Genomic DNA, 22076 nt, shown 5'->3' with positions numbered 1-22076 from the left:
CCTGCCGCATCATCAGTAAACATCGGCAATCCAAATTATTATGTGTCTTAAAAATAAATAAATAAATAATTTTTTATTATCATATTCAAGTCTAAATTAAATTAATCTTTGGATTTAAGCACATCATCTTAATATAAATGTTTGCTGAATATGTTTAGGGGACTTCAACAATATCGAAAACTGTGTCTATGTGTAAATATTCCTGGATCTAACTGTAAGCTCCCCATCGTGTTTTCATAGAAACAAATTAAAATGGGATTTCTTGTCTGGGCAAGGACTGGTACCACCAAGAAGCCCCGCCTCCTCCTCCTGCTTGGTGGCACTAATAACCCCTCATACCGGCTGCTTTGTCAACGCAGCGCTGCACTGCACGTAAAACCAGAAGGTGAAGAGGAGGTTATTTCTTGGGCTGCAGCGGGATTCATTCAGCCTTTAAAAGAAAGAAAGAAAGAAAAAAACACCAGACAGCGAAATAGTTTGCTCTGGAGCAAAACAGGAAACGAGTGACGTTGTGCAGACTGATCGGGTCCTTTGTTTTCTTCGTTTGTGCTGCATCAAGGGCAGAGAAGCAGGTCCAGGGCCATACGAAGGTCCACGAGAAGCGGTTTGGAGAGGATACAGCTTCTCTATCACTGTAGGCCACGGTTAGTGATCTAGATTAAAGCAGTGTTGCAGCTGTACAGTGACAACCGTGCATGAATCGGGCTATAAAAGAGACTAAACGAGAGACTGTGATACCGCAGTAACAGATAAAATCAAATGATTAATTGTGCCTTTCAGACTAATATTAGCTAATTGTGTAAAACTGAATCTTATTATCCATGCACCACTTCGGTATCAATGCCCTAAATGGGACGCAAATGTTTGTATTCTCTGCAGACATCCAGCTACCGACATATGTGCTCAGGTTGTGTGGGTTTGCAGTCATGGACACTGGGAGGCTGGAGCAGCAGGTGGCCAGTGTGGAGAGGGGCATCACCTTCCTAAAGCAAGAGCACCTGGCCATGCTGACTGGTCTGCAGCTGGAAATCACACACCTGAAAAGACGCTGTCAGGGTCAGTCCACTGGTAACCCTGCTGTTTTATATTTCTTATATGTCTCTCTGGCCCCCTGTCTCACCTTCTGTGCTTCTACCTGTGTGCAGAGCTAAGCTGTGAGCTGGACTCTAGGTTTCCTGACAGAAACACTGCTGGTAAGAAATTACAACTTTGTGCTGACAAGGGTAAAAAGGATATGTTGAAGGAACTGATCCAGCACAGAGGAGGATTGTTTCACAAGGATTCAATGATGGAGGATATTATTATCTAAAACTTTTGATACCTTTGAAATATAAAGTGTGGATGTGTGGCTCCGTCCTGTAGCAGGCATGTAATCTGTCCAGGATGTACCCTCTGGTCAAATAACAAGTTGGGATGGACACAAGCCACCTTGTCATCCCGAAATAGGATAAAGCAGGAAATAAATTGGCAAACGAATGAATAATTTGTAAATTAGGCTAGCCTGGGTGTCAGCCATGGCACAGTCTTTCTACATTATATACAGCTAGCTTTTATTCCCAGACAACAAACCTAATCTGGACTAATTTTGACACTTTACATCACTGTCAAGTGCTATGAAGGCCAGATGTGCTCTAAAGATTATGAGTTTGGTCTAACTTGGTCAAGTTGGTGAGAGTGGCAAGGGTTGTTGGGGTTATATAGGTACAGTAAAGATGTAGATCTGGATGTACTCAGTATAGCAATGGAAGTAGAGGTAATGGTGGTGAATGATGTGGCCAATAGGGAGAATATAGAGAATAAAGAAGTGAGGACCAAACCTTGGGGAACACCTTGGGAGAGATGGGCCAGAGAAGAATTGTAGTTGTTGTTTTGGATGAAGTGTTGTCTGTTGGAAAGATAGGAAATGAACAAGGAAAAAGCAAAGGCAGTAATGTTAAAGGAGGATTCTGAGCAGATGAGAAGGGTTGAAGGCTGCAGTGAGATCAGGGAAGATGAGGATGAGGATGAGGATGCAGATGCATCCAGACTAGGAGGAGAGAAGTAGGTCATCAGTGGTTTTAAGGAAGGCTGTTTCAGTGGTGTAATGTGAACAAAAGAACAGATTAGAAGACTTCAGACAGATCAGATTGTTGTTAATGAGGTGGGTCTTAAGTTGGTTGGCAAGGGCACTTTCAAGGATCTGTGAGAGAAAGTGAAGGTTGGAGACAGACCGAAAGATTGAAATGATATCAGGATCAAAGTGGGGTTTTTTGAGGATAGGGAGTGATAACAGCCAGTATTGTTCCTTTCAGTGTCCAGACAACAACGTTTGTGTAGTAATCGCTAATGTCATCATGTTCACAGTTGCTTAAGTAGCCTGCTTGTACAGAAAGTGATCAGTGTGATATTTTTTTAAGCCTCATTCCGCTTTAGCCTCTGGAAAACAGTTTTAAATGTTGGACAGATGCATTTTCTGTCTTCTTAATAATTCTAATATTATAGCAGTTGTATCCGTATGACCTGCAAGTGTTGTAAACAAGTGTGTATAATCCAGTGTAGATCACATATGTGTTAATTTGTGTCTTTTAGAGGAGGAAGCTGAGCTGGCAGCACGGTGTGAGGCTGCAGAACGTCTCCTGGAGCGCCAGCAACATATGATGGTTGCCGCTCGCGGGGAACTGCGGGCCGGCCGAGCACGAGCATCGGCGCTCGGAAGGAGTCTCAGGGAGGAAGAGCGACGGTTCCTGGAGGAGCTGAAGCGACGCAGTCACAAGATCACGCTGCTAAATCGAGAACTTCAACACCAAAACATCACCACAACGACCCTCTGCCACGAGCTTCATGCTGCACGATTAAAACTTTTCCAGCAGCGCCAGAGTGCAGGGTCTGCTGCTGAAAGAGAGCAAGAAGCCAAAGGACAGAAGGAAGAAGAGGAGGAGAATGATGATGATGATGATGATGATGATGATGATGATGATGATGATGATGGCCAGGGGGAGAGCTCAGACTGGCTCTTGTCTCCAACTCCTCCTGCCTCCCCCGCCCAACCAGATGCCAGACACAAGAGGCGCACCACCGTGAGGGAAGAGAGGGTCAGAGCTTGTGTCCCACAGGAGAGAGTGACGGCACCTCAGAGGCCACACCCCATGCCTGACCCCGCCCTTTTCTTGGTACCACTCAGATACCGCCTCCTTCGCTTGAGGCAACCAATGAGATCACAGGATGGAGAGGGTCCAGAAGATGAGTGGGAGGATATAGAGGACAGCAGGGTGCACAGGAGGGTGGACATGGGAGCAGGAGAAGGAGAAACAGCTCTGTGACAAAGATGGGGGGGTGAAGTTGTCTTCCAGCAGGTCTTAGCCGACATCTGATCCATTTATTCCAGATGAAGGGTCAGATCAGACAGATGTAAGCTTGGGGATGTCTGTAGATTCCAGTAAGTGTCATATTTAGTTAGTGTCACAAGCGTGTGTGTGGTCTGACCAATACATAAATGTAAGAGATGAATTGATTGTGCCACATGCACTTTGAAAGTGTGAAGGAATGGGGTCCAGAAAAGACTGGTTGGTGGTTCATATGGATGCCTTTTTATTTAAACACTGGTGGTCACAGCTTATGCCTATAACTAGTAGCCTTGCCTCTGGATCAATGAACACTTTCACCATATTGATTAAAGTGGCTGCTTTTTCACTGCACTATTCCAGGTTGAGAGGGTCAGAAGGCTTAGGTGCATTTTGTATGATTTGCACTTTATTAAATTCATGCAATGTGCCTGTTGGCAAAACAGCATTTATGTTGTCATGTCTGTTTTCAGTGGTCAAAAAGTTTATAAAATGAATATTTTCACCCATCAAAAAAAGGAGAAAGGTTTTTCTCAGGATCCCAGTAAGTCATAACAAGATGACACAGAGCCATAATGTATGATACTTAAGTATCTTAATGGAATTTCTAAATTACACAATTTGATGTTTACATCTGTGCTTCCCCTGCTGTGACATATAAAAAGGTCATGTGGAAAAAAAGAGTCTTATCCACACTTTAAATGTGTTGTGGTGGAGAGGAACCAAGACCAGAGGCAGACTAGTATGGAACAAAAAAAGACTTTATAAAGGTAAATTCCAGGTGGTGCAGAGATAGGGAGGATTCCGGAGAATACAAATCCAGATTGTGGAAAAAGGCAAAACCTAATATGAATGCAAATTGATGGTAAAACTCGACATGCAGTGAATACACAACAAAAGAAACACAAAGATCTGACAAGTGTTAAACTCTGGTGGTAATGAAAAAACACAAGGCAGGTATGATACTCAGCGAACTGAGTCCAAGCGAGAGCAGAAAGAAGGACTAACCGAAACAAATCGATGAACAAAAGAGCCTAAATAAAACCAGAAACACTAATTATTCAAACAAAAACATATAGATTAACTTTAAGAAGAGCAAAAGCATTCAAAAAACAAATGCATACAATTATGTACTACCACTTCAATATTTTTGTCTATTTTGTCTAAAGTTTTTCTAAAACTAGTAAAATTCTCAAAGATTTTTTTGTTTGTTTTTATTTACAATAAATGTATCACTCAGTGTTTTAGTTCTGACAAGATAGAGGACCCGAACTTAGAAAATCAGATAAATACAGTCCAAAATAAACAGACAGGATGAACTGTGATCGTCAACATCAGATCCCTACACTGGGGGTCAGTGCAGTCCTAATTCTCGACTGGAATTAATGGAGAGGATCTGAATCTTATTCATTTCTTATTTCTTATTCACTCAATATTATTACACTTCAACAAACTATAGATAGCAGCACTATTATGCATGTGTTGTTATATCACACAAAAACACCTGTATCAGGATTTTCTTGACTTTTCAATTTGGCTGTTTGGCTGTTTTAATGCTAATCAATATTTGGATGGGTTCAGAGAAGCCTGAAAAGGTGATTACTAATAGATCTGCTGTGCGAAGTGAAGAAATATTCATCTTTGTATGGATTTGTTTTCAGCAGAATGTAGCAGCCCTCTGTATCAGATTTTTAAGCATGTGTGTACACACAAATTCAAGTGTGCTGCTCCTTTCTCTTTAAAGCATGGGTCATTCATTTTCTGGTAAAGAAACATGATGCGATAAAATGACATTTGATTTGGAAAAAATAAGTTATACTGTCAGTGGAGTGATCAGTTGGCAATGAGAGTGAGTAAATACAAACAAATGAACTAAGGAACAGAAAATAGAAATTTCAGTAACAATTTATACTTTCCTTTTATGATTAATTTATTGACAAAAAATGATCCCATCAATTTATATATTTTTCAATAACACAATCCACTTAATAAATATCTAACAGGGAGTTTAGTCTTGCAACTTCTCTCCTGAATGTTTTGCAAGTTCCCACAGTTGTCTTGGTGACCATGCTCAGAATGTCAATGCAGTGCTGCCATGGCAACCACAGACCTGCTTTTCAGATCATTACAAAAAGTGCGTGAAGAGAACAGGAAGTGAATGCAAAGATGTTTAATTTGTACACTTTGTGACACAGGAGGAGGATGGTTGTCGCCTTCTGTGTAGTTTTCTCAGAGCTCATTGCAGTCAGGTGAGCCCACGCTAATAAAACTAACAGGGAATTTACTCTTGTTAACTTCTTTGAGTTATTGCAGTATGGATGCTAGAAATAGATAGATAGATAGATAGATAGATAGAATAGAATAGAAATACTTTATTAATCCCTTCAGAGAGCCCTCAGGGAAATAAAATAAATAAAATAAAATATAAAATAAAAGATAGATAACAATAATCTTAGAATCAATCTTAAAACATACTGACAGCCGTTGTGTTGATGCTAAAATTGTAATGTGATCATGCTGTTTGCATCTGACAAAAAGCATGGGGACAGAGTTCTATGCTCTGTTCATGGATTTTTTTATTAAGACAGCAGAAAAGCTGTTACAGTAATCCAGCTGTGTTTAATAGAAACTGTGAAGATTTGTCTTAGTATCTTTTGAAATGAAAATGATCTTTGAAATAATTTTTAAATGATAAAATCGTTTTTTTTTTTTAAAAAAAAAAAACCTTTATTTAACCAGATAAAAACACATTAAGATCAAGATCTCTTTCACAAGGGTGACCTGGCCAAGAGGTCAGCAGCACATGTCGTAAAAGCAGTTACATAGAACTGATGGTATTACATAAAACATACAAATTTGGAGGTGCAGTAGTGTTTTCAAATGCAAATGCTGTGACAAAACAACAAACAATTCAAGACCACTAAACAGGCAATGTTTAGTGGTCTCACACTGTCTATCCCTCAGGATAGATCGGAAGGCTTCAAGTGGAATCAGTTCAGAGACTTTGCAAGTTTTAAAGTATGATGCTTAAAGCTCATCTTGTTATCAAACCAGAGGCCAAGGTTCCTTTCAACAGAATTTATGATCCACTAAAAGCCCAGCAGATAGTTTTGCTCACCTAAATGATCCAGTTAAAAGGATTTCAGTTCAACTGAAGAAAAAGTTCTCACATCCAGTCAGTCATGTAAAGCATTTAACTTCCCAGGGTCGGTGGTCATAACAACAAGTACAGCTGTATATTGTCAGCATAAAAATGAAACATGTCTTTGCACTATGTGCCCTTGGGGAAATGTACAGATAAAATAAAAATTATCCTAAAACTGAACCCTGGGGCACACCCTACTCAACAAGAGAAAATAAAGATATGAAGTTGTTCGCTGCAGCACAGTATCGTCTCCTGATAAAATAGAAAAAAAAAAGACTCTCCAGCTTCATCTCCAGTCATGTTCAATGCACACAGAGATTCCTCCAGATTCTATTAATCTTTTGCTATTAGACACTGTAGATGGTGGATAAAGTTTTTCTATAATTGTTCCACAATTATATTTTGCCAATGACTTTTCCAGCCTTTCCCCTGTTCTAACCTTTTTGAGATAGAGATATTGGGAACAATTGTGACTTAATGAATCATTAAAAGGGGGGGGGGGATTAGGGTTGTACATCTGAGCCACATCTGATCGTAGGTGCTGGCTATCCTCTGCAGCGCAGAAATGTGAAATGGTTTGATCATGCAGAGCTGGTGAGTGAACTTCGATTGACTGATATGATTTAAGTTTCTCTCTGTCTTTAACCTTTGACACACACTACAACATGATAACTAACACTGCTGCTCTGAATGCCTATTAGACATACTGTATAAAGTGGCTCTTTCACATGTGACAAGAAACAAAATTAAGTGTGAGAGACTCTCATTTTTATCTCAACAATCTGACTTCTGTTCACCACCTCTCCCATGCTTTTTAATAGCATAACCCCTATAAAGATCATGTTTGTCTGTTTGGAAATAAAAGCACCCTGTGGAATTTCTCTCTACTACTTCTACATAAAACCACAGTAATATTTCTTTCTTTATTTAAAACATTTATATTTTAATTACTAACAATAATAAACATGACTTAGCAGAATGCAGTTGAAAAGAAATAAAAATGTAGGTTCATTATCTCATTTACAATAAGATTTTACATTTACAGGCTCTATAAAAAAAAAAAAAAAGGCAAGACCATGCTTTTCGCATAATCGTTCCTCTTTCAGTTTGTAGACCAGGAGCAGTTAGCAATATTAATTTTCCCCAGTAGATGGTAGTAAAATGCTGCTGTCATTTAAAAGCCGTCTGCACAGGAATGCACTGACTGATCTGAATACAGGAAGTTGCATCATGTAGCAGAGAGGTCGCCCCCTGTTGGTCTTTTACAGGTACTACTGTATGTGGTGAGTGCTGACTCTCTGCTTCTCTTTCCACCCATGAAGGGCAGACACACACGCTCTGACAGACAGTTTGTGTAACGTGGTTGCGCAGCAAGGACAGGGAAGCCTCACACACCAGAGGAAACTCTGCTCTCTGATTTCAACAGGATGAAAAGCAGATGATCTTGGAGAAGATGACACAGACTGACAGAGACTCCCTGTTTTTCCCTGCATGGTAGGGCTCATAGATATATCACACATTCGTGTGTGAAACTAATAGGATTTTATTCTTGTGTTTGTGCACATTGCTGCTGCAGCTGTTTTCATGAGTTTTACTAATGTGGATTGCTTAAAAAAAACATGCATTGAAAATATCAGTTTTTATGTAGTCTCAGTGTATTTTTTTAATACCCAAACTGCCTTCAACATGTTTTATTTACCTGCCTTCTAGGATTCCTATGTGCAGCATCACTCCATCTGATGGGATTTAGTCTTCAAGGTTTTCCAATGTATGTAAGGTGACACCAGTACAGGAACACTTCACTGTCATCAGCTGTTGTTTAAAGCTCTAAGCTGCTTGCATTCAAATGTGGTACACAAACACACACTCTTACATGACTGTGTCGAAGCCTCACAGTTTATTCTTAGCTGCTTAATTAAAACAAATACTGCACTGAATTATAAGTAATATCTGGTAAAACAGGCCTAAAAGTTGAATTGAAGTTTTCTCCTCCCAGCAATGGGTTCATTGCTCACAAAGTACACCTGTATATCACAGCAGCACCTGAGAGGTTCAAGCCCTTTTAATTCAATGAATGATGAAGAATTAAATTTAAATAGCACTTTACTACATAATGCAGTTAAAGATAAAAGAAAAAAAGTTAGTTGTGGTTGATAGCTGAGGATGTTTTTAGCTCATATCTACTCCAACATTGGCCTGATGGAAAGGACTAAAGAACTGCATTATAAGTTCTATAATTCTTTAAATTATGGCATTTCCTTCCTGCCATATTCCAGATTTTTTTACCCTAGTTTCAAATGTAAATAAAAACTGAATTAAATGTTTTGCAAATCCTACTATTTATAAAACGTGAACAGACAATGTCACTTGCAACATTAGATATAATTTCTGTGTTTTATTGTGAATAAAATATTGTTTAATGAAGTTTTCAAATAATTTCATTCTGTTTATAGTTTACATTTCACACAGCATCCTTTTGAACTTGTTGCTATACTTACACACTTAAGACTTAAAACATGTCCTGTATGTTCATTGGTCATGACTGTCTTCATGGTAGATCTTTTCTTTGCAGGTTAGGCTGTTCTTGTTAAACATAAACATGTCATAAAATATACAAACATACACAAAACATTTTAATTTTATCTTGAAAATTGACACTGCTATGTTTTCTCCTTTATCCAGACAAGTAAATTTCTGTGCTCAGAGCCACCATGGGAAACATCTTCCAGTGCTGTCACACACTGTCAAACTACTTTAAGTGTCAGGATACGCTTGTTCCTGGTGGCTCCGAACAGTCTCCTCTTCTATCCAGCGAAGAGAGCGATTGTGATTCACCAAGTCTGCCACACAGCTCGGAGGATGACCTGACGGTGTCCAATGGCATAACAAACCCATCCCTTGAACCAGAGAACTTCTTGTTTCCTGACATCATCCTGAGCAGCAACCCTGGGGAGGAAGTGACACTGGTGGAGCCGATGGTGTGTCTGCTGGTGTCTGAGGAAGGAGAGGAGTGTCTGAGGGTGGAAGAGCTAGGAGATGAAGGACAAGACAGGAGCAATGGGGAGAGGAGAGATCGGCGCTATTCTGAGGTTGAGACGCAGACTGAAGTAGAGACACAGATTTGTACAGGGGTGCAGACTCAGACGGAGTCGCAAGCAGAGGTTCAGACACAAACAGAGATACTCAAGTGCAACACTGAGACAGTGGAAAAAGAGGTAAACACACTCCCAAAAGTAGGTGTTACAAAACAGATGGATGACTTGGAACGAAGGCTGAAGCATTTGGATGTAGAAATCAATATTAAGCAGAAGAAAGAAAGAAAAAGGATTATCTCTGGAACCTGGGCTGACATAGACAGTTGTTTGTATGAAGCGACCTCCACTTCGATAAATCAAATAATACAAACAGAGCAAAACACCAAGCTGCAAAAGGAATTAATCAGTGATGAAGATAATGTCTGTAAGCTGCAAAACAGTGTTGTCACTGCTGAGGAAAGCTCGGCCAGATGGATAGATTCGCACCCTGCGCTGGCACATCTACACGAAACAAACAAACAACAAAACCCTGAATCAGAGTCTGCTACAATGATGCTGACTGAGCACAAGGCAAGCAACATGGATGATAACATGGATGCTGTGGAATCACACAGGAGGACAAAACACAGTAAAACTAACACTGAAAATGTGAAGAACTTCAAGTCTGCTGTATTTTGTGAGGACCTGAATCTGCAGGATAATCAGGGCGATGAACAAATGGCAGAAATGTCTATGTTGTTAGGACATAATGTAAAGGATATTCACACAGATGAGACAACAGATCTGACCATTTTAAATGTAGATCAGGACCCAGAAAACAGAGAGGACGACAACATGACTGCTCTGCAAGATGTTTCGGAGATGGTGGAAGCTGTGATGCCGATGGAGGATGATGAAGGGACAAAGCAGATGACCCCGTTTTTAGTTGATAGACTCTTTATGGCAGCACCACATATAAAAGGTGTTTAGATTTTATTGCATCACTATGTATGATGTATCGATATAGTGCCATTATAATCAGTATATTCAGCTTACATGTGGAAATGGGAACTCAAGAAAAAATTACTTTACAACTAAAATTTATTTGTGATTTGGTGAGTTGAAAAGACAAAGTGGAAAACTGTATCATAAATATTAAACAAGGGGGGTACAATTTTAGTTTTTTTTTGATAATTTAGAATTGCAGTGGTCTATATTGTCAAAATTTATCTTACTCAAATTACTTTAAAGATAAACTGATCTGCAAAGAGATAAAGTTAAAGATTAACTTTTCTTTACTGACATCTTTAGCATCTTCATTATTAGTTCATTTTGTTTGTTTTTTACCTTAGAGTGGAAAAGGAAAAGATGCCCCCTCTAAATGTTTAGGTGCCCAAAAGGATCTTTTTAGACCATATTCAGTGGCTTATTCATATATTCAGTGTAGGGGCAAAATTTAAACCTTTTATAAACAGTCTGACCCCTCAACCATGTCCTAACAATCAGCAGCTACAGACTCCTATAAGCAGCTGGTTGGTATGAGAGGCCATTTTGCATCTCAGAGCCCCCTCTGCAGCTGTTAAGCATAGGGGTGTGCGGGAATGAGAGGTTATGCTTTGGTTTTGTGTTACTGGAAGAAAGAAAACGTGATAGAATATTGAATGTAATTAAATGCCTGCAGAAAAAGTTGTGAAACAGGATTATGATCCTGAACATTTGGAATTCAGCAGTGAAATACCTAAAGGGGCACATGCTGAATATTTGGCCTCTCACAGTCCTCCAAAACAGTGTTTTATCTGTCCCAGTCCACAGTTTCCACAGCCCTGCATGTTTTAGATCTTTTCACTCCGACACACGTGAGCCACATTAATTAACCTCTCCATCAAGTTATTTGAAAGCTTGTAAAAAAGCCATTCATTTCAGCCGGGTGTGCTAAAGTAAGGAAAGATCTAAAACATTCAAACAAAATATCTTCCTAGTGCCTGGTTTTCCTTTGTTTCCTAGAGCCTGTGAAAGGACCCCCTGAAAGTTCCCGGAGATGGTTTCTCAAGTTTTGCTTCAGGTTATTTTCTCTTTAGATTATTATAATAAAAAGACAGAGAAAGCTGTAAATAAAAATTTAGTTCAAATCAAATTTATTTCAATAATGCATTAAAAACAACTTCAGTTGCCCAAAGCGCATTACATGTCCTACCATTATATTCTTTTAGGATAATTATAGCCAAAAGGACTACAAGTTAGCATAAATAAACAGCAGTGTTTTAAAATGATCAGCGAGGCTCCATCATGTCCATTTTGTGAGGCTTAATCTTGAGATGTTTAAAAATAATTTATTCATGGACCTCAGTGCTCTGGCTGGACTGCCAAGATACCTTTCATTTTATAAACCGGACCCTGAAGTGGACTAGAAACTGGTGCAGAGAAGCCGGTACATGCAGATGTAATGTGATCATGACATTTCTTTCCTGATCAAAGCCGAGCTGCTGCATCTTCTATTATGAGCAGGCGAAAAAGGGATTACTAATCTTGACCATCATACAAACAATTGCTATAATCTAATCCGGAAGTTGTTCCCTTAGTCAGCTGGAAGGAGTTCAGCCTTTACCTTACTATAACTAGATCTTATTTATCTGTTCAACATATTTAAAGGCGAAGTCAAAAAATCGCACCAAGGTTTGTTTCAGTGAAGTGACATTAAGAATTTAAAAGGTCAATAGTATTGTTGCAACTATCTAAACACACTCTTGCTTGTAATATGCATGAAATGCATCATCCCTTACTTCATTATTTGAGTTAATTACTCATCCTTTACTTTCTTAGCTAGTTTAAAAGATATTTTGAGTGGAGTGTTGTTACATGCAACTGTAATGGTAATGTTTGAGTTTTGAGTTTCCCTAAAAACAAAAAGAAAAAAAGAAAAACTCGTCCTCCATATAATTTGCCCAGCTTTATCCTCACACCTTTTTCTTGTCTCATCTGTCATCAGCACCTGGCGTCAGCTCCTGGCGTCTGCCGGTAGAAAACCCTGATGACGATCTTCCACAGCTGTCTAATGATAAAGACAGGAAACAGTCAAGCCTTCAAGACATAGTGGAGCTCAATCAGACTAGCTTTACTGTCAGAATTCAGCCTCCTGGAGCAGAAAGTTTTGAGCTTCAGGTTTTGTATCAGTCAGTTTTTGCCGGAAAACACTTTACAGTTTCTTCATGTCACACTAGTCAACCTCTCTGTGTGTTCTCCCCTCTCAGGTGTCTGGACAGATGTTGGTGGCCGAGCTGCATCAGGTGCTTATGGATCATGAGATCACCTGCCATCGCACATGTTTCTCCCTCCAGCTGGGGGGCACCACCCTAGACAGCCTTGCAGAGCTGCGCTCCATCCAGGGCATCCAGGACAGAGCGTTGATCAAGGTGGTGGAGGGTAACTGCCTTGTCCTTTCTGTTTTTATCTTTATAAATGTATATTTTTTTGTGGCAATCAAGTGTATAGTAGACACAAAATCAGACTTATTTATTTATTTATTTACAAATGAAAATAGTATAATTGCTTAAAGTGTTAAATACATACTCTGAAAAAGTCTGCAAACTACACACCTACAGATGATTTTTTCTTAAAAAATGCAACAGCGTCAAGTAAAGAAAAAACCTTTAGTCTAATTTTTTCTAACTCACGTTTCATTATGTTATGATATTATGATAATACCCTGCAGAAGGTTTTCTCATGTTAACTAAAAGCTTATGAGCATTGCTTCTTGCTTCAGATTCATACTCTGTGCGGGATGTTCGTCTTCATCTCAGACATGTACGTGATCTCCTGAGGAGCCTCGACCCTGCAGATGCATACAATGGTGTGAATGGCTGCTCACTATCTTACCTGTCCTTATATACTGGGGGAGACAATGGTAATATTGGTCAAATGCTGCTTCATATAAACCTTGTCTGAGTTTTCCTCCAAGAAATCCTTCGACCTCTTCAAATTGATTCCTTCAGATGGTGAAATTGTGGCGAAGAGGCGAGCATTTGAGAAGGTGTCTGTTGACTGCAGCCCACCAGAATACATCCTCCCTGGATATAAGGAGCTACCTCTTCATCCACTGCAGCCAATCAAAGATGACTGGAAGGTGAGAGGTCCACTTGTATCCAAACATTATTATGTAATAATCACTTAAACATGTAGAGGGTTAAAGTGAACCAAAGGTGGAATTAAAGCCTTTGCAGTGCCTGCGGGTCCTGACAACGAGCAGTTGGAACCCTCCTCCAGGAAACAGGAAGATGCATGGGGACTTAATGTACATCAATGTCCTCACTATGGAAGACAAAGAGCTCAACATAACATCTTCTACGCGAGGTTTCTACCTCAACCAGTGAGTGCTAAACTTTTCAGCTATTTGCAGGATGTTAAGTTTTTTTTTAATGCAGAAAAAACTTCTAAATCGTGTTTGTGCTTTCTCATTTTGGAGAAGTGTGTGTAGATTGATGAAATTAAAAAGAGAAGTTTGATGAACCCTGAGAAAACTTACTTTTTTTAAAAACTATTCTTCAACTCTTCCAGATCAACTGCCTTCAACTTCAACCCCAAACCTGCAATTCCCAAAATCTTTTGTCACTCTCTGGTTGAGCTGCTGAGTCAAGTCAGTCCTGCATTCAAGAAAAACTTCAATGTCCTGCAGAGGAGGAGGTGAGAAAACTGTCTGTAATCAAATAAAACATTCATAACTCATCATGGAGTAACAGTTTACCATTAAACTTGACGGCAAGAAGCAACACAGTAATGATTTCTGTCACTTGCTGTGAACCAGAGTTCAGCAGCATCCTTATGAGCGTATTGCAGCACCTTTCCAGGTGCTCACCTGGATTGCTCCTCACGGAGACCACACCCTTGACTGTGTCAGAGCGGAGGAGACTCACACCAGTCGTATGGGGCAGGATGAGCACACAGCTGGGCAGGTTATATGCTCAACATACAGAAAACTTTCAAAACATTTTAAACATGACGTTGCTGTAAAATGAGTCCATAGGCACAGAAAAACACAGGCTTCATTGTGACTGATGAGGATAATGGTGCTGATGTTGAGAAAGTTTGTTATGAATTCAGAGTCGTGACTGGAATGAGGAGCTACAAGGATGCAGGGAACTCCCCAGGAACTCCCTACAGGAGCGACTGCACAGAGAGAGGAGCATTTTCAAGGTCACACCACAGAATTCCAAACATAACTTTTCCAGCTCTTTCCCTTATTAAAAGAAACACACTGATCTAATGTTTTGCTCATACTTTCTATGCTTCTAACCAATTAACTTAACTTTAAAATCACCCTCTTCCTGCTCCAAGACTAGATTGTGTTTTATTCCCTTTGCAGATGAACAGTTGCTTTGTTGCTGCTGCTGCACAAGGTGCTGTGGCTGTTATCGATGGTAACGTCATGCCGTTAAACCCAGGGGAACTACCTCATCTGCATATGTTTATGTGGAACAACCTCTTCTTCAGCCAGGGGTTTGATGTGTCCGAGCACTACAGACCACAAGGAGGCAATACTGCTGCTCATGCTGCTGCTGTGTGTGACTTGAGAGGAGCAGAGGTACAGACCCTTTGTTACATCCAGCTCTGAAGCTTTCCTGGAGTTTAGCAGATGCCTTAAATTAGTTATTCCCAGAAATCCCTTCATATTATTGTGATCAAAACAAGGATACCTTTGTTATTCTGCTGCAGGCATATACGTCTGTTGACACAGAGGGGCTTCACACACTCGGGACGGCTGTGGTGGATTATCGTGGTATTCGCGTTATTGCTCAAACAATTGTTCCTGGGATACTGGAGAAGAATCATGAGCAGATCGTTTATGGCTCTAATGACAATGGGAAAACTGTTTTTACACACCCAAGGTGACATATCATTAGCCTCATAGCATAATTGCCTAAGTCACATTTCAGCTAAATTGTTATATCTGTCTAACTGTGCGCTGCTAATATTGCTGATAGACTGTGAATCATTGCTTGGAAAACCTTCAAATATGACTTAGGCAATTATGCTATGAAGCTAACGTCAGCATATTATGCTGACTTATATTGCAGGTATTTTTATATCAAATTAAGTTAAACCAGAATCATGTTTGTTTTTATGGGGCAGATTTCTGGAGCTTCTGGATAAAACCAGTAAACCACTGAGAATCCAGCATCATCAGGTGTTGGACCACAATGACAGACCTGTGGAGCTTTGCTCAGGCATCTCCACTGTTGGCATCTTTGGTAATGATGGACGCCCTTACATCTTGGACCTACTGCGGACTTTCCCCCCAGATCTGAACTTCCAGTTTTCGGAGAGAGAAGAGATAAGTGGGGAGGTGCCGAAGGAATGTCAGAGTTTGGGTTACCCGCGGCTTCATTGTCACGGCCTGGCCAGACTGAGACCAGAACTGACAGAAGCCTTTCTCCAACACAGGTGACAAAGAGATCTTGAGCTACCATATACATTCATAGGCCACTTTATTAGGTACATCTTGCTAGTTCCAAGTTGGATTTCCTTTTACTTTCAGAACTGCTTTAATTCTTAGTGGTATAGATTCAACAATATATAATAAAATATTCCGCAGAAATTTTGCTTTATATTGACATCACAGCATCACACGGTTGCTGCAGATTTGACGGCTGCACATCTATGATGAGAATCTCCCATTCCACCACATCCTAAAGCTGCTCTATTGGATTGAGATCTGGTGTCTACACTGAGCTCATTGTCTTTCTCAAGAGACCAGTTTGAGAAGATTTGAGTTTTGTGACATGGTGCATTATCCTGCTGGAAGTAGCATCAGAAGATGCTACACTGTTGTCATAAAGGGATGGGCATGGTCAGCAACAATAATTGGGTAGGTTGTGGCATTTAAACAATGTTCACTTGATACTAAGGGGCCCAAGGTGTGCCATGAAAATATCCCCTACACCATTACACTGCCAGCAGCAGCCTGAATGGTTGATACGAGGCAGGATGGACCCATGCTTTCTTGTTGTTTATACTAAATTCTGATCCTACCATCTGAGTGTGGCAGCTGATTGAAATTCGTCAGATCAGGCTTTTTTTCCCCCAATCTTTTATTGTCCAGTTTTGGTGCATCTCTGTGAATTGTAGCCTCAGTTTCCTGTTTTTAGCTGACACAAGCGGCACCTGTTGTGGTCCTCTGCTGAAGTAGCCCATCTGCTTCAAGGTCTATTCAAAAATGGTATTCTGCATACCTTTGTTATAAGAATAAATTATTTGACTTACTATTGAGATCTGGTGTCTACATTGAGCTCATTGTCATTTTCAAGAGACCAGTTTGAGAAGATTTGAGTTTTGTGACATGGTGCATTATCTCTATCAATCTATCATCTCTGGCCATCACTTATCATCAGTCCATTTTCCTCTGACCTCTGACATCAACAAGACATTTTCATCCAGACAACTGATGCTCACAGAATATTTTCTCTCCAATTAGCTAATTAGCTATTTGCATTAACAAACGACTGAACAGGCGTACCTATAAAAGTGGCTGGTGAACTTTTCATATTTGTGCTTTTGTTGCAGGTACAAGCTTTTTGTGAAGATAGTATCCCAGGAGCTTAGCCAGCCTAAAAAACAGGCTAAAGTCACAAGGAGGAGTGAGGACCCCACCTGCGAGCTGAAAGATGAAGATGAAGGAGATGAAGCTGCATGCACTGATGACATAGGTGGGTAAGACAAGATAAATGAGTGTACTGATAAACTCACATATGACATAAATGTGGATGCTCTACTGTGGAGTAAAATTAGTCTAAATTGACTAGATCTAACCACAAGTTTTTCACTTTGCTTGTAACAAAAAGAATAACATCAGCAGATGAGTTTGCCCAGTTTGGGTAATATGATAAATGTTTAAAAATGTTTTGTTTTTTTGTTTTTTTTGTATTTTTTTAAAGACTTTTCACCCATACTGACATAAAAGTAGAGGCTGGGGTCACCAGCAAAACAATGTGACCTACTGTCCAGTTCTGAGATGCTTGTATTTCATTTGAGTGCATCAACAGTAACAGCAAATGTATGCATTATTTATATTGTAAATGGAGATTTTTACAAATAAAATTTAGATCTTAAACCAGGGTTAAATTGATTGTCCATACTCCATGTTTTTGCTGCAACAAGGTGCTTCGTAGATGTGTGTGTCAACAGTTTCGAACAAGAGAGCAAACAGAATTTAATTTGAAGAGTTATTTATTTTAATATTGCAGCATTGCCATTTCCTCTTATTCTAATTTAGCTGGAAACATCTTGACTTCACAGACCAGTTTAAGAAAGTCCATTGAACAGACTTTTTCCTCAAAATCTGCTGACTGAAAGGATTGTTTTATTGCAAGAGGTGTCATTTACTGACAACGCAGTGATGGACCCCAATATATTCATTGCATAATGATGGTTCAGGCTGGTGGCAGCCAATTAATGATCAATTAATCACATGTTGTCTTTGTTTATAGAATCTCAGAGAAGAAATGCAATCTTGAAAGCTTGTAAGGCTGTTGGATCACTAAGTGACTCTTGCTTTGACATCCGCTTCAATCCTGATGTTTACTCTCCAGGTACTGAACATACATGACATTTATACACAAACACACTGATTCATTTTACTGACGTGTGGTATTTTTGTTTTGTTTTTGCAGGCGTGCGTTTCCCCTCTGAATGTATCGAGGAGCTTCAGAGTCACAGACAGCTGCTATGGGATGCGGCTGCTTTTCTGCTCTCGAATCAGATTCCAGCAGTGGTTAGTCCTGTGCTGAAGTATTAAGGTTCACATCTCTAATATTCATAAAGTTTAAGGCGTGTGCGTGTGTTTTCATGGTAGCTGAAGGACTGTCTGGACCAAACAGTGATGCCAATGGATGGAGCGACCCTGACTTCAGTGCTGCATCAGCGGGGTGTAAATGTACGATATCTTGGCGCCGTACTGAAGGAGCTGGACAGGATGGAGGAGAAAGGGAGACTCAGCCACATAAAGGTTCTTAATACTAACCATAAAGTTAAGCATAATCTCATAAAACATCTAAATTCAGCAAACGTTTATAGTTTGTTCCCTTTATATCAGGCAGAGAAGGTCCAAGTTCAGAGTTCACTAAACATAAGAGCTCTTATGTCCCGAGGCGGACAATTGTGGGTAAAAAAAAAAAGTGTTTTTAGTAAGAAAAAGGTGACAGTTTTCTTATTACATACAATAAACAGCAAATCTCTCCATCCTATGATGACGTAGTAAACTGCAAGCTGCTTACATTTTTTTAACTTTGGTTCTATTGCATAAAAATGTATTTATTAAGAGACGATTACTTTTCATTGAGTTTTAACTGTCAGGTTTTTTTGGGAGAGTATGTCACTTCTTGCTTTGTAAAACTGCATTATGCTACAAAACATCTTAGACTTAATAGAAACAGAACGACATTTTTGGCTACTTTAAAAGTGCACCAATTATTTCACACTGTAAGTTGACTACTACAACTACTACAGTGAAGCTACCTGAGGGAAAAATCCAGTTTGATTAACTGAAGCTCCTCAGAGAACATTCAAGAAACATTTCACATTTCACCGATGTAATTAAGGGTGTTTGATTTAGAATAAATAATATAAAACACAAAATATGAACATTTGTTCATTTATGAATGAATTATATGAAAAATACTTTCTCATGTCTTTATTTAATATTAGTTTTTTGTTTTGTTTTTTTTAAAAAAACAATACTCTTGTTTTATTTATTCATCTTATTTATTTACTGGCAGTGTTGACAGGATGAGATAGCTGTGCACCAAAAAACAAAACAACAACAAAAGTAACTTAGCTCATACGCCATCTTTTCATCATAATCTTAGATTTTACTGAGAAAAGGATTTTTTAAGGACTGGTCATGGTTAAAGACATCTCCTATAACAGTTCCTGTTATGTACAGTCCCAGCAAAATTATGAAAAGATTAAGAAAAAGAAACTAAAAACAAAAGTTCTAAAATTTGCATACAGTATAAAGCACTCTGTGGTACAAAATCATGAGTAAAAGTACGCTCAAATACCCATAATAAAGTATAAAAAACAAATATATTGACTAATGTACTTTGTAACAAGATTTGTGGATCAGATTTTATCCTCTAATGTCAAAAGATTTTAGGATATTAAAGTTTTCCTGATTAAATAATTGATTCCCTTGCAGAGAATTTCTATTTGTGAAGTCATCATCAGAAGTGCAAAACACATCTTCAGGTCCTTCCTACAGGTACTTGTTTATAGTGAAATGTTTCAACATAAATCTTCCGTTCTATATTTATTTTCTTATATTAACACATATCTTTAATATTCTCTGCCAGGATGTTGAACCCGCAGCTTTCTCCGCAGCTGTCAGTCACTTCCTGAACTGCCTCCTGAGCTCCTCCTACAGTTTCTCTGACTCCTGCTCGGATGAGCTCCTTCCTCACCGCAGGAGCCGCCGCCGTCGGAGTCACGGGAGTCGAGTTGGCTTGATGGTAGGCGGTGTGTGGGCAAAACTGACTTCTGCTGAGCTGTGGAGGAGGATCAGGGCTGAGGCACAAGATTATTACCACTACACAATCATCAGGTGTGTGTGTGTGTGTGTGTTTGTACAAGTGTGGGATTGTGTGTAAGTGCAGAAGGATTTTAAACTCTTTATCCTCTCTGTGTTTAGTGAATGTATTGATGAAGTAATAGAGAAGCACAACCTTCAGAAAATTTCCCTTTTGAGAGAGATTGCCATTAAGACGGGCATCCAGGTGAGACAGCCATCGTTTTTATTTCTATAATACATTTGCATGTGAAATTAAATTCACTTTCTGGCTTAAAAATTGGAGGCTGGACTTTTTTGGGTGAAAAAACAACTTTTCTGTCATCAATTTGGACTGAGAATAAACCAAACTTCTCATGCATACCTAAAATCCTACTGTATCTTAGCAAGTTACCACAAGCATGACATTTCCTTGGCTCAACAAAGGAAAAAAAAAAAGAGGGAGAAAAATAAAACATTTTCTGATTTTCACCTGGTTGTATGCTGCAAAAGTGTTCCAATGTTTATTCCTTACAGAAGCTGAAATACTGTGAGGAGATTTAGGTTTAGGTTTATTTTTCATAGCTTTTAATCACCTAGGATCGGACCTCAATAAACCCAGCTCTCTTTAAATAAAGAGTTTTTTTCATTTAAAATACATTTAGTAGAAATAAGTATTTACAGGACTGTGCAAATGTCTTGACCCACCCCTCATTATTTTATATATTGCCAGGAACACTGGAAATAAGTGAAGTGAATTGTAGAAAGATGCTACCCTGAATGAAGATGCAGAATATGAGGCAAAATCTTAGTTGTCTTTTTTGGGGTTTTTTTTTTTAATTCTGACAAATCTGAAAGTTAGTATTTGGCATGACAACATTTATGTTGAGGTCCAAGCTATAGGGAGGACTAATCTCTTATAAGACCCGCTGGCACTGATTTTCTGTTCAGTTATTGTGTCACTTGGCATAGCTAAACTTTTTCTCCCTGCTTGCTTTTCTTAAGAATGTTTTCATGACTACAGCAAATGAACAATATCTGATAGATTTTGAGGCCTGTGTGTTTTTCTACTTGTCCAGCTTCCTCAAATTCTTTAAGGTCACATAACACACCAAGATGGGATACGCCTGAGATCTGAACTAATAGCTCTTTGAAAATCACCTTGTTGATGCAAAACTTCTATTTTAATTTAGTCAAACTGTGTTATATTAGTTTGTTTTTATGTTTTTTATCTGCAACTAAAGAAAAAGGAACAAATGAAAACACTTTCATGACAGACTGTGTCTAAAGTTACAATATGAAAATTGGTTCTTGGTTAAACGCTAAACACTGGTTCGTCTCCTCAGTTAGGAGTCTTTTCATGTTTGAATGATTCGGAAATCAATGTTAAGCAGCTTAAGGAACAGGAAAACACTCTACTTTGAAAATGGCCAGGTACAAGGATTGTGATAAAAAATTAGTGCAAAAGCCACCAGTGTTTTTAAAAGTGTTCAGAGAGCCTGCAGATTTGTCAAGTCCATTTAAAGGGGCTTTAAAATGGACCGGTTTCCCTTCTTCTGCCTCTCTCTGTTTAGGTGCAGCTTAGAGACTATGCCCTTGAGTCTCGACACAAGCCAGTGTTTGGCGAGGAAGATGTTGTCAACATGTTTCCTGTGGTCAAACATCTCAAACCTACATCAAGTGATGCAACGCTGCTTGTGCAGGAGGCACAGCTGGCAGTACAGCAAGGTGAGAGACTAAAACACTACAAACACAACAGCATGAATTATGTTAATTATATACAGTAGGATCTTGTTATTAACTATAAATCACATACATGTTTTGTAAAATGTAATAAGCTGTGACATGTCTGATAGTAACTGATCTTTTTTTAATGCAGAAAGTTGTTAAGCTTCCACAATATACAAGCAAGCTAATTCTGTATGGCACTGTTACTAGGCAACCAGCTTATCTAATGTTTTGTGGATTTCAATGCTGAATTTAGGAAGTGTAACAATGTATTTTTCAAAGCATACTTCCTATGATGTGTGTGAGGAAGTTTAAACAAACAATAATTATATGCACAT

The 22076-nt window shown here is 39.1% G+C and overlaps 2 protein-coding genes across 4 annotated transcripts in view; both read left to right on the top strand.

Moving 5' to 3' along the window:
* The window catches only part of LOC121654794 (clustered mitochondria protein homolog), a 33502-nt gene that overhangs the window by 7807 nt on the left and 3619 nt on the right, over nucleotides 1–22076 (top strand). The window contains exons 1-23 of one of the 2 annotated variants that reach the window (XM_042009095.1): nucleotides 5525–5569; nucleotides 7788–7959; nucleotides 8176–8233; nucleotides 9148–10461; nucleotides 12466–12638; nucleotides 12728–12899; nucleotides 13240–13380; nucleotides 13469–13599; nucleotides 13697–13842; nucleotides 14031–14156; nucleotides 14278–14425; nucleotides 14574–14666; nucleotides 14836–15054; nucleotides 15186–15358; nucleotides 15603–15914; nucleotides 17034–17176; nucleotides 17957–18058; nucleotides 18140–18240; nucleotides 18322–18474; nucleotides 19666–19728; nucleotides 19820–20067; nucleotides 20155–20239; nucleotides 21585–21738. In XM_042009095.1, the coding sequence (XP_041865029.1) occupies nucleotides 9177–10461; nucleotides 12466–12638; nucleotides 12728–12899; nucleotides 13240–13380; nucleotides 13469–13599; nucleotides 13697–13842; nucleotides 14031–14156; nucleotides 14278–14425; nucleotides 14574–14666; nucleotides 14836–15054; nucleotides 15186–15358; nucleotides 15603–15914; nucleotides 17034–17176; nucleotides 17957–18058; nucleotides 18140–18240; nucleotides 18322–18474; nucleotides 19666–19728; nucleotides 19820–20067; nucleotides 20155–20239; nucleotides 21585–21738 (4168 nt within the window). In that variant the 5' untranslated portion in view covers nucleotides 5525–5569; nucleotides 7788–7959; nucleotides 8176–8233; nucleotides 9148–9176. Of the gene's footprint in view, nucleotides 1–5524; nucleotides 5570–7787; nucleotides 7960–8175; nucleotides 8234–9147; nucleotides 10462–12465; nucleotides 12639–12727; nucleotides 12900–13239; nucleotides 13381–13468; nucleotides 13600–13687; nucleotides 13843–14030; nucleotides 14157–14277; nucleotides 14426–14573; nucleotides 14667–14835; nucleotides 15055–15185; nucleotides 15359–15602; nucleotides 15915–17033; nucleotides 17177–17956; nucleotides 18059–18139; nucleotides 18241–18321; nucleotides 18475–19665; nucleotides 19729–19819; nucleotides 20068–20154; nucleotides 20240–21584; nucleotides 21739–22076 lie in introns of those variants that run through there. The other variant, XM_042009096.1, reaches the window with a different exon arrangement.
* LOC121654796 (coiled-coil domain-containing protein 92-like) lies at nucleotides 334–3880 on the top strand. 2 transcript variants are annotated; one of them, XM_042009099.1, is made up of 4 exons: nucleotides 334–644; nucleotides 908–1056; nucleotides 1146–1193; nucleotides 2569–3880. In XM_042009099.1, the coding sequence occupies exons 2-4, from the start codon at nucleotides 927–929 to the stop codon at nucleotides 3297–3299; spliced, it is 909 nt and encodes a 302-aa protein (XP_041865033.1). In that variant the 5' UTR covers nucleotides 334–644; nucleotides 908–926; the 3' UTR covers nucleotides 3300–3880. The 2 variants fall into 2 exon arrangements, with proteins under 2 accessions (XP_041865033.1, XP_041865032.1); XM_042009098.1 differs by having other exon boundaries at nucleotides 880–1056.

The sequence above is a fragment of the Melanotaenia boesemani genome, chromosome 15, assembly GCF_017639745.1.
Source record: "Melanotaenia boesemani isolate fMelBoe1 chromosome 15, fMelBoe1.pri, whole genome shotgun sequence".
Classification (NCBI taxonomy): Eukaryota; Metazoa; Chordata; class Actinopteri; order Atheriniformes; family Melanotaeniidae; genus Melanotaenia; species Melanotaenia boesemani.
Note: the sequence above shows the minus strand (reverse complement) of the source record. Positions and strands in the feature narration are given on the sequence as shown.

What these genes read in the sequence shown, in the direction of transcription:
- LOC121654796 (XM_042009099.1), top strand. Translation starts at nt 927, where the DNA reads ATGGACACTGGGAGGCTGGAGCAGCAGGTGGCCAGTGTGGAGAGGGGC. An exon ending in CCTGAAAAGACGCTGTCAGG is followed by an intron (nt 1,057 to 1,145) that starts GTCAGTCCACTG and finishes ACCTGTGTGCAG; the next exon opens with AGCTAAGCTGTGAGCTGGAC. An exon ending in TCCTGACAGAAACACTGCTG is followed by an intron (nt 1,194 to 2,568) that starts GTAAGAAATTAC and finishes TGTGTCTTTTAG; the next exon opens with AGGAGGAAGCTGAGCTGGCA.